We start from the raw sequence: 10,397 nt of genomic DNA on the forward strand, positions 1-10,397 counted from the left end.
CGACTGACCTGGCTTAGTTTCATTTAAGTGGGTAGGCATGATTTTAATTTGGCAAGGAGCTGGTAATAGGACAAACAGGCTTTGGAGCCATAGAAAATCTGAATTTGAATTCTGGTTACACCAATCAGTATGTGACTCTGGGCAATTTATTTAACCTCCTTGAGCCCTAGATTCTTCAACTTAAAGAATAATGACACTAACCTCAAAAGGCTGCTGTGATCAGAGAAGACATTGTTTGTAAAGCAACTTGAAAAATGCCTGGAATATAGTGTCTGTTCAACAAATGTGACTTCCCTTTCTTTCTTGTTCCCTGCACAATCCTACACAGTATTCAGTGTTGTCTGATGACAATGTATCTGAAATCCATATGCAGCAAATAACTCTGTGCCTTCAGCACAAAGACAAGCAAACACATATTCTCCTCTTCCAGTGTTTTTTATTTACACATTTAACATTCACAAATCATTTTACAGATTTCTTCTTTGCACAGGTTTGTTATTTATAGGAAAGATAGGATTTAAGTGGGGTATCGAAAAGGACCAGGAAATAACCAGCAGTGATGGAACAAAGTACAATGTCTCTGAAAGGAGAAGAGAAGGAACAAGAGCAGCATGTGGCCACCTAGTTTAATCCAAATAGAAAGGCATTATATTCTTGCACTACTGCTCTCTGAGTAGTATAACTGGTACTATAAGTAACTGGTACTATAAGCAACCAATGCATCCCTTGACTATAAATACCTGAATAGACAGGTTATATTTTGATGCATTAACATTAACTATTCCTCTGGGAGAATTAAAAAGAAAGAGGCAGAAGTTGTTTGATTCTTAAGACTTTGAGAAAAAAGGGTAGATGTGTGTGGTGGTGGTGGTGGTGGTGGTGAAGGAAGGGGAAGAGAAAAGGGGCTCAGAGGGGTGAGGGTAACAAACCTAATTCCTTCCAATATATAACTGCTCCTGTATTCTTCTCAGATGCTGCTGATCTAGTGCTCATTACTCAGAACAAACAAACAAGAGTTCTCTACATCCAGTCAGTTCTAAGGTACAAAGGCTAGTAACTAGGAACATCTCCTGGGGAAGGAGTATATTCATTCAATATAGATAACAATGCAATTCAAAATTGTGTACTGCTATGCTCTCATCAAATGTGTTATTCCTGTTGTAAATCAAATTACTGTATGACCCTGTGCAATGTACTTAATCTTTCTGTGCCTCAATGTTCTACATAAAATGAGACTTGTAGAACTTTATGTAGATTAGAGGAGGTCTACAGGAAGCACTGAAGAACATTGTCGGGCCAAATCAAGAGAGACAGCAAGCAGATTGGTGGCTGCCATGGGCTGGGATGAAGACGGAATGGGAGTGACTGGCAATAGGTACAGGGTTTCTTTGTGAGATGATGAGATGTTTTACAATTAGATAGTGGTGATGGTGGCACAATCTTGTGAATATACTAAAAACCACTGAATTGTACACTTTAAAAGGTGAATTTCATGGCAAACTATATTTCAATAAAGCTGTTATTTCAAAAGTTCTTAAAAAAATAGAATAGTGTCAGGCACACAGTAAGTGCCCAATAAATGTTAGCTATTATTACTAGTGCTATTATTCTCATTATTATTTGGCCATTCTATAGCCTAAGTAAATCTCAATAAATTACCTATTTTTAACAAAAGCCCACAGAATCTAGAAAAGTGTTTCTAATATATATACATGAATTAACATTCATACATTTATTTCCATCCAAATGTCTCAGAAACTAACAGTCTAATTAAGAATCACAATTTCAGTGTTTTACATCTGAAAACAGCTGCATGCAATGGATGTCTTATCAAATCATGATAAGCTTTAGATAAATTTCAATGACTTGATGTTAGCCAAGAATCTGAACTAACAGGAAACTTTCATCTTCAGGAATAAACAGGCAGTACAAATACAGTAAGTAGTTAGATTATATAAAGCACGCAATTAAATCTCCAAATACCGGCTTGCTAGTCCTCAAATCACATTTTGGGGGATACTGTTTATAAAAAGACAAATATTGCAAACAGTAAAATGCTTACCAGGCCCGTGCCCTGTGACCCCAACTTGCCCAACAGAAAAACCCTACCACAATGAAAAGATAAAAATCAACTCATGTAATAAACCTTTTCAGAGGCAAAAGATTTAATGATTAATGGCTGACTTAAAACTATACTGCACATTCAAATATGTTGGCATCAATTGAGTTTTTATACTCTGAACAGCAATTAAATCCAATCTTCACTCTTCCTACTGCTAAAGAGTATAACAACAGAGTCTTAGTCTCAGGAGTAGGAGCAACAAGTGATTACTCATGATGGCAATGATACACCATGTGCCTGCGGTGATGCTCACATTCTTGGATTTCAGCTAAAGCATGAACCTTCTCAATTCCTGCAACAGGATTTCCTTTATGAGAGTCCCCTGTCCTTGTAGACCTCATTTTTTTCAGCCATGTGCCTTTGCAGCAAATCAGGAAAAGTTGTATTGAGGATTACAACTTCCAGACATCAGGTCCTAACTTCTGTCACAGAAAGTAATGCACTTTTTTGCTTATATTAAGAAAATATTTATTTATACCTTCAAATTGACCACTTTCAGAAAAAAAAAAAAAAAACATCCATTTTATCTACCTTCATTTAAATCAAATAAAACCATTCTCCAGGTCACCCAAGAGCAGAGATTAATACATAAAACAAGCTGCCTTAACACCCAATATGTATACAACCCGCCTCCACATACATCCACACAAACCCCCAAAGCTGTGGCCTTAGGAATTTCTGACCAAATGTCTAGCCTGAGTAAAATTCAGTAAAAATTTAATTCCCTTTGAGAAGCACAGTTACTATTTTAATTTTACATTATCATAATTGAGACAGAATATGAAATTTTTGGGAGAGAGTAGGACCAATTTCAAAATTAGGATCAGTTCCAAAAAATTATCTTTACCAATTCAAGACTGAAACATTGGCTTTGTCCTCACAAGGGTTTATTTTACAATTTAAAAGGAAAATTGCAATAAATACAAATAATATAACCAAAAGCCTCTGAACAAGGCTGGAACAGAGGGAACCCACTTGTAATTGAGTAGCATACCAAGAACCCATTTGGCCTAGTATTGCTCACTTCATTAATCTGGGGATGGAGAAAATACATTTTCAGAATCATATATCTATATGTAGGTATTTAAATACAAAATGAATAAATATTCAAATTCCATGATAAAGAAAAAATGTGAAAAAAGAAAAAAGTTTCTTTATAAACTAACTCTATATTTACAATTAGTGTTTTCTGCCTGACTCCTAATCTTTGACAGAGTTCTTCAGTGTGTAATTTATAGAAGGCAACAGCTCATATTACCTTAAAGGAGCCCTGTTAAGCTCAGATTCAGCCTGTCCCATATGCTCTGCTCCCTGAAAAACCTTCACACTTGTATGCCTAAGTATCTGAGAATACAAGTGCACATGTGCAAAATGTACTTGCCTAAAAAAGAGCTTACTAGCGTGACAGCCCCAAATCAAAATAAATTGTTATTCCCCATTCTGAAAAAAATATCTAGTGAAAAAATTGCTAAGCCCACTATGAAAAGGCAGCAGCTGTAAACCCATCTCATCCTACATCATGCTCTAAGCATCTAGCTGTTCTGCTAACCAGCCATCAGAACACTAAATCCCTCCATGTTCACATGGATAAATGCAGGCTTCTGATTTAGCTTTACTTTCTAGTTAGAGGCCAAACCACACAGAATAATAAAGAGCTCCTTAGAGCCATGCTGTATCCAAACTGCCTCATCCCACTCTAAGAGAATGTGCCCACATGATAATATACATTTGGGACCTACCAGTGTGGTTTTCTGGGATCTTCTATTTGGATAAGCTCCAGCATTGTACCATTGAGAACTTCAGTAGAGGGAAAATTACATGTTGACTGCTACCATCCTAGATTGCATATTAGAAGCTAGAGAGCAAGATTACCAGCTACAGTGCCAACTGAGGCACTGTTAAGCATGGCAAAAAGGTGACTACACAAGGCCAGGTACAGTGGCTCACACCTGTAATCCCAGCCCTCTGGGAAGCTGATGAGGGCCGATGGCTTGAGTCCAAGAATTTGAGACCAGTCTGGGCAACATAGTGAAACCTTGTCTTTACAAAAAATAAAAAAAATTAGCTGGGTGTGGTGGCACACACCTGTATTCCCACTACTCAGGATCCTGAGGTGGAAGGATCACCTGAGCCCAGGAGATCAAGGTTGCCATGAACTATGATCACTGTGATCAAGCCACTGCATTCCAGCCTGGGCAACAGAATGAGACCGCAACTCAAAAAAAGAAAAAGGACCTAAGAGGTGATTCTTTACATGTTCTTTGCTCTTTTTTTAAAGCAATGGGCCGGGCTCAGTTGCTCAGCCTGTAATCCCAGAAATTTGGGAAGCCGAGGTGAGTGGATTGCCTGAGCACATGGGTTTGAGACCAGACCGGGCAACTTGGCAAGACCTCCTCTCTACAATAAAATAAAATAAAAATTAGTCGGGCGCAGTAGCGTGCGCCTGTAGTTCCAGCTACTTGGAAGGCTGAGGCAAAAGGATTGCCGGAGCCCAGTAGGTCGACGCTGGGATGGCCATGAGCGTGCCACTGCACTCCAGACTGGGTGACGGAGTGAGGCTCTAAAAAAAAAAAAGCAACAAGTACAAAACTTCCTCTAACCAAAATTTGAATGTTGGTTAATGTGTATTTTCTCATTCCCCATCTATGAACCCCACTCCTAACCTCTGTCATTGTCTTTTTAAGCTTAAGAGATAAATAAAAGAAAATGAATATAGACCATCCATTCTTACTTATGAAAAAAGAGAGGCATATTCTAATAGTCATAAGGCAATGTGTTTAAGAGCTGCACCTGAACTGGAATTCTCAAAACTAAAAATAGTTATCAACTGTATTCAACTGGTAGGCTGTATCCATGTGCTTCCCAAGTCACTGGTTGTCAACCAAATGGACCACAGTGACTTCATCATGCCTCAAGGAGGCATTCTACTGTGTGTAGTGTGCACACGCATTTTAAAGAAATTACATCAAGAGGAAAAGGACAGCCTTTCAAACATCAGTTCCTCATGGAAGTGGAAACAGTGCTATAATGACTCCCTTTTAATCTCCTCACCTACCCAGTTAAGCAAATATCTCCAAAATTTAAGACAGAAGAGAACCAGAGGCAAAACTCCATGGTGAACTGCATCTTTCAGAAGAGCTTTCAATTCACTGGTTTTTAATTTCTGTTTTCTGATTTACTCAGGTGTGAAGGTGAGAATCATCCAGCTGATGATGAAATAAAACAGGAAAACAGGATAAACCGCAAGAACTTTGCGGTTTGGAGGCTGGCTATCGGCAAGAAAAGCTGTAGAAGCTAAACAAAACAAAACAAAAAGGAATATTTAATACTGTCACAATAACATTTACTAAACTTTCATGTGCTTGGTATAATTTGGAACATAGAATTACACTAAAAGTTCAGATATATTTGTGATTCTCAGAAACAATGGCATTCTGCAACATAGTTTATCAGTTATGGGTTGAAAGGCTGAGGATGTCTTATTTCAAGTATTAAAACTTTAAAAGTTTTCAACCATTTTGGATGGAAACCTTTCTAAAAAGGACTTCTTACCCTTTTCTGAAAAGTTACTGAAGTATGCCGAACAGGCTTATAAATATGTGTAAGGTTACTCACTTCTATGGTAAATGGCCTCATACTGCTTCACTTTTTGAGCTTGTTTTGCTTAAGTTATCAGCTTTTTAAAATGTCATCCCTCTCTTGTCCAGTCAAGAAAAACCTACTCATCTTTTTACTCATCAGGAATCACTCTTTGCCCAGCAGGTCAACGCTGAGGTGGCCGTGAGCATGAGTGCCACTGCACTCCAGCCTGGGGCGATGGAATGAGACTCCAACTCAAAAAAAAAAAAAAAATCACCCCTCTAGCTGGCACCATGGACTGTAGTCCCAGGTACTCAGGAAGCTGAGGCAGGAAGATCACTTAAGTCCAGGATTTCAAGGCTGTGGTAAGCTATGACCACACCACTGCACTCCAACTTGGATTACAATCACCTAGAATTCCTACTACCCCAGATAGAAACTGCTCACTTTTCTCTTCTGTGTCACCACTATATTCTGCACAGACCTCTACCTCCCACCTTGACCACCTATCCCTTAAGTGTTTTCATGTCTGGCTACTCCAATAGATTGGGAACTCCATGGGCAGAGACCATGCTTAGCACTGTGCCTGACACATAGTTTGTGATTAATAAATACTTGCTGAACTAAAGCCTCTCCTAAGATTGTTACTTTCTAATCTGCATAGGTCCTGGACACTGGATAACTAAGTTAGTTAGAACATATGTGTTAATTTTCAGAATCTAAGTGAGGGAATGAGAGGCTCTTCCATGGGTAAAGCACCCAAGCTTAATATACAGTCTTCGGAACATCAATTTTGGCTCTCTCAGACCTTTTTTGGATTACTTCTTTCAACCATGTTCTGGAGCAATGAGATGTTACTACACTTAAAAATATTAGGCAGTCTGTTCATCTCACTAAATCAGAAGCTAGTGAACACTTTCAGTTTAAGCTGGAATGTTTTTTAAAAATCTTACAGTCATTGCCTTACTAGATTCTGATGTGGCTATGTGCTCTTTGAGCTATGGCCATTGCTATGTTTCTTGGCTTTGGTCCCCTTCCCTGCCTTGGGGAGGTGAATCTCCTCTTTCTTTCACTCTCTCTAATTTACCTTTTAAATAAACTATTTTCTAATCTACAAAAAAAATTTTACAAATGTAAAAACAATGAGTACATAGCATTTATTGCCATTGCTATAAGTCCTTCCAAATCTTTAGCAAAATTTTCTACTGAAACAGAAAAGCACTATATAATGATACTTACAACCTATACTGGAAGATAGTACAGTATAGTTCTTAAGGGTACATGATCTGCTTGGTTTGAAATCTGACTCTCATACTCACTTGTTATGTGTCCTACAGCAAGGTGTTTAACATTTCTGTGACAGCTCCTCATCTATAAAATGGAACTAATAATCGGGCTCGGTGGCTCAGCCTGTAATCCCACGCTTTGGGAGGCTGAGGTGAGTGGCTTGCCTGAGCCCGCAGGTTCGAGACCCGCCTGGGCAACTTGGTGAGACCTCATCTCTACAATAAATCAAAAAATCAGTAGGGCATGGTAGCGTGCGCCTGTAGTTCCAGCTACTTGGAAGGCTGAGGCGGAAGGATCGCTGGAGCCCAGCAGGTTAAGGCTGCGGTGGCCGGGAGCGGCCACTGCACTCCAGTCTGGGTGACAGAGTGAGACTCCAACTCAAAAAAAAAAAAAATGGAACTAATAATAGCATTTACCCATTAGGGCTGCTGTGAGGGTTACAACAGTGCCTGACCTACAATAAGCAATCTATAAAGGCTTTTATTTTTACCATGATTAGTCAGGAAAACACTCATGTCATTTCACAAATCATCTATGCCTTGTATATATCAGGACAGAGCTGAGTGTAGTGTAATTTATGTTCCCAACCCTGTACATTATTTAAGGAAAAAAAAGACTCTCTACATCTTATAAGTCCAGATACTCAACCCTGATAAGGTGGACACCATCCCCATCAATGCATACTTGGGGCAAAGGGGCATGAATGACACTGGCAAGAATCCTATCACTCACATGTGACTTTGGAGTTACATTGCTTCTCATTTGGTCTTCATCTTTGACTTATGTTTTTGTCTGTTCTGCTATTGTAGAAATAAGTACATACTTACCAACTACAGACCAGGCAAACATTACGATCACTACAAAAAGCCGAACCATGAAGTTTACTGGTCCTGCCTCAGCCAAAAGTACCAGCCGGCAAATCAGCATTGCCACTGTCAATGGAAGTATACAGTAGCCCAGTACACAGAGGCTCTGAAAAAAAGATCTAAAAACAAAATACATCCACATAAAGATCATAAATACAGCTGATGAGTGTCATGACACAGTTTGTTACACAGATTTCTGTATCATGGATTGCTGCCTCTTTCCTGATACATAATATCTATACTCTGACATTAATTATTAAGTACATGCTTTAATTTTTTCTTCCCCATACTCTTCCTCTTCCCTTCTTAAACCACTTTTTTTTTTTTTTTTTGAGTTGGAGTCTCACTCTGTCGCCCCGACTGGAGTGCAGTGGCATGCTCCCGGCCACCTCAGCCTCGACCTCCTGGGCTCTGGCGATCCTTCCGCCTCAGCCTTCCAAGTAGCTAGAACTACAGGCGTGCGCTACCACGCCCGGCTAATTTTTTGATTTATTGTAGAGATGAGGTCTCGCCAAGTTGTCCAGGTGGTTCTCGAACCTGCGGGCTCAGGCAATTCACTCACCTCAGCCTCCCAAAGGCGCGGAATTACAGGCTGAGCCACCGAGCCCAGTTTCTTAAACCTCTTAAGAGTTAATCATCTAATACCAAATGATCTGCTCCAGCTCATAAAGACCTTTTTTTCCCACTGAATCTCTAGGATGGTGGTTCCGAATCCTTTCTAGTTTATACACATATTTAAAAATTTGTTGAAAGCTACGAGCCACTTGCCCCACAAAATGTACATCTTCTAACACACAAAAATCCTCCTTGTGATTTCAGGGTCTGGAGAGAGTGTCTGAAGCTTATCAAATGACTTTAGATAATTTGATTCAACTAGGTTATCTCTGTTCAGTGGTAGTGGATTTAAGAGAACTTTCTCTTTGGTCCTTATTTAGTTTGATTTTTCTTTAAAAAAGAAATCTAACTAGCCTGGCATCCTTAAAAATCTAAGATATGCTACCTGGCAAGGGGGGTAAAAAGGGTACATTTTAATGATACTCACATGTTTCCTCCAAGTAGTTTTGAGTTGAGGGTGATGGTAACCGCACCAAACCAGACAATGACAAACACCTCTGCAAACTGGGGTCCTCCATCTTTTTCATTATCTACAGAGCCTTTCTGCAGCATTCTGAGACAAGGAAATAGCATGAGAATTGCCTAATCTTTTACTTAGAGTAACAAACTTACGGCATGGGTTCTCTAGCTTTGAATCAGATTGCTGTACTATATCTCACCTGAAGATCTGCAACATGTAGGTTGTGCTGAAAGGAAAATGCCAGAAGTATTTGGCAAGGCTTCCTTACTGCAAATTCCAAATACCTCAGGACTACCCCTCATTTGACCTTGTTGGAATGTTTAAATGGATTACTGAAGACCTTTTTTTAAGCAAAGGTTATAAGAAGGACCAAATGTGGCTCACAGTCATGAGGTTTTTGATTTATATAGCATTTAAATGGTTTTAAATTCAAGCTGGCATTATTTTAACACTGGGTGGTTTCACATAGGAATACGTATCTCTGGATTTTCTTGGGAAAAAAAATCGGAAGACTTTTTTTTTTTTTTTGAGTTGGAGTCTCACTCTGTCGCCCAGACTGGAGTGCAGTGGCCGCTTCCGGCCACCGCAGCCACGACCTGCCAGACTCCGGCGATCCTTCCTCCTCAGCCTTCCGAGTAGTCGGAATTACAGGCATGTGCTACCACGCCCGGCTGATTTTTTGATTTATTGTAGAGATGAGGTCTCGCTGCCCATGCGAGTCTCGAACCCGCGGGCTCAGGCAATCCACTCACCTCAGTCTCCCAAAGGCGCGGAATTACAGGCTGAGCCACCGAGCCCGGCTGACTTTTTTTTTTGAGTTGGAGTCTCATTGTGTAACCCCAGATTGGAGTGCAGCGGCACGCTTCCGGCTACTACAGCCTCAACCCGCTGGGCTCTGGCGATCCTTCCACCTCAGCTTTCCAAGTAGCTGGAACTACAGGCGTGTGCTACTACATCCAGTTAATTGTTTTAAAATTTATTGTAGAGACGAGGTCTCACCAAGTTACCTGGGTGGGTCTCGAACCCTCAAGCTCAGGTAATCCACCTGCCTCAGCCTCCCAAAGTGCTGGGATTACAGGCTAGCCACCGAGCCTGGCCCAGAAGACTTTTTAACATGGGGCCTGCATTCCAACACGGCAACATTCAAGTACAGTTGACACAACTCTACAGGACTTACAGTCACCAAGTTGCCACTGCATGCATTTAGGTTACTTCTCTAACCTTTAGACACATCTGAATTTGTAATTTTTAGGTTAAAGTTTCAGTTCAGATATTTTTTTTATTTTTATTTATCAATATTTTTTATTATGATACTGTGAGGTACAGTTAAGGGTAGTTCAGATATTTTAAAATACAAACAGTATAAGCCCATTTAGTTGTTCATTTTTTTTTTTTTTTTGAATTGGAGTCTCACTCTGTCACCCAGACTGCAGTGCAGTGGCCGCTCCCGGCCACCGCAGCCTCGACC

General features: G+C 40.0%; 1 protein-coding gene across 4 annotated transcripts in view; it reads right to left on the minus strand.

Annotated features, from left to right (window-relative positions):
• Positions 1–4,696: 4,696 nt before the first annotated feature.
• YIPF6 (Yip1 domain family member 6) overlaps positions 4,697–10,397 on the minus strand; it is a 37,349-nt gene continuing 31,648 nt past the window's right edge. For 3 of the 4 annotated variants that reach the window (XM_008058351.2, XM_021712481.1, XM_021712482.1), the window contains 3 exons: positions 8,897–9,022; positions 7,816–7,973; positions 4,697–5,416 (listed from right to left, as the gene is read on the minus strand). In XM_008058351.2, coding sequence (XP_008056542.1) covers positions 5,298–5,416; positions 7,816–7,973; positions 8,897–9,022 — 403 coding nt within the window. In that variant the 3' untranslated portion in view covers positions 4,697–5,297. Of the gene's footprint in view, positions 5,417–7,123; positions 7,135–7,815; positions 7,974–8,896; positions 9,023–10,397 lie in introns of all 4 variants that reach the window. The other variant, XM_021712480.1, reaches the window with a different exon arrangement.

Source organism: Carlito syrichta, unplaced genomic scaffold (genome assembly GCF_000164805.1).
Source record: "Carlito syrichta isolate Samal-C Ts95f unplaced genomic scaffold, Tarsius_syrichta-2.0.1 Scaffold303306, whole genome shotgun sequence".
In the NCBI taxonomy this organism is placed as follows: Eukaryota; Metazoa; Chordata; class Mammalia; order Primates; family Tarsiidae; genus Carlito; species Carlito syrichta.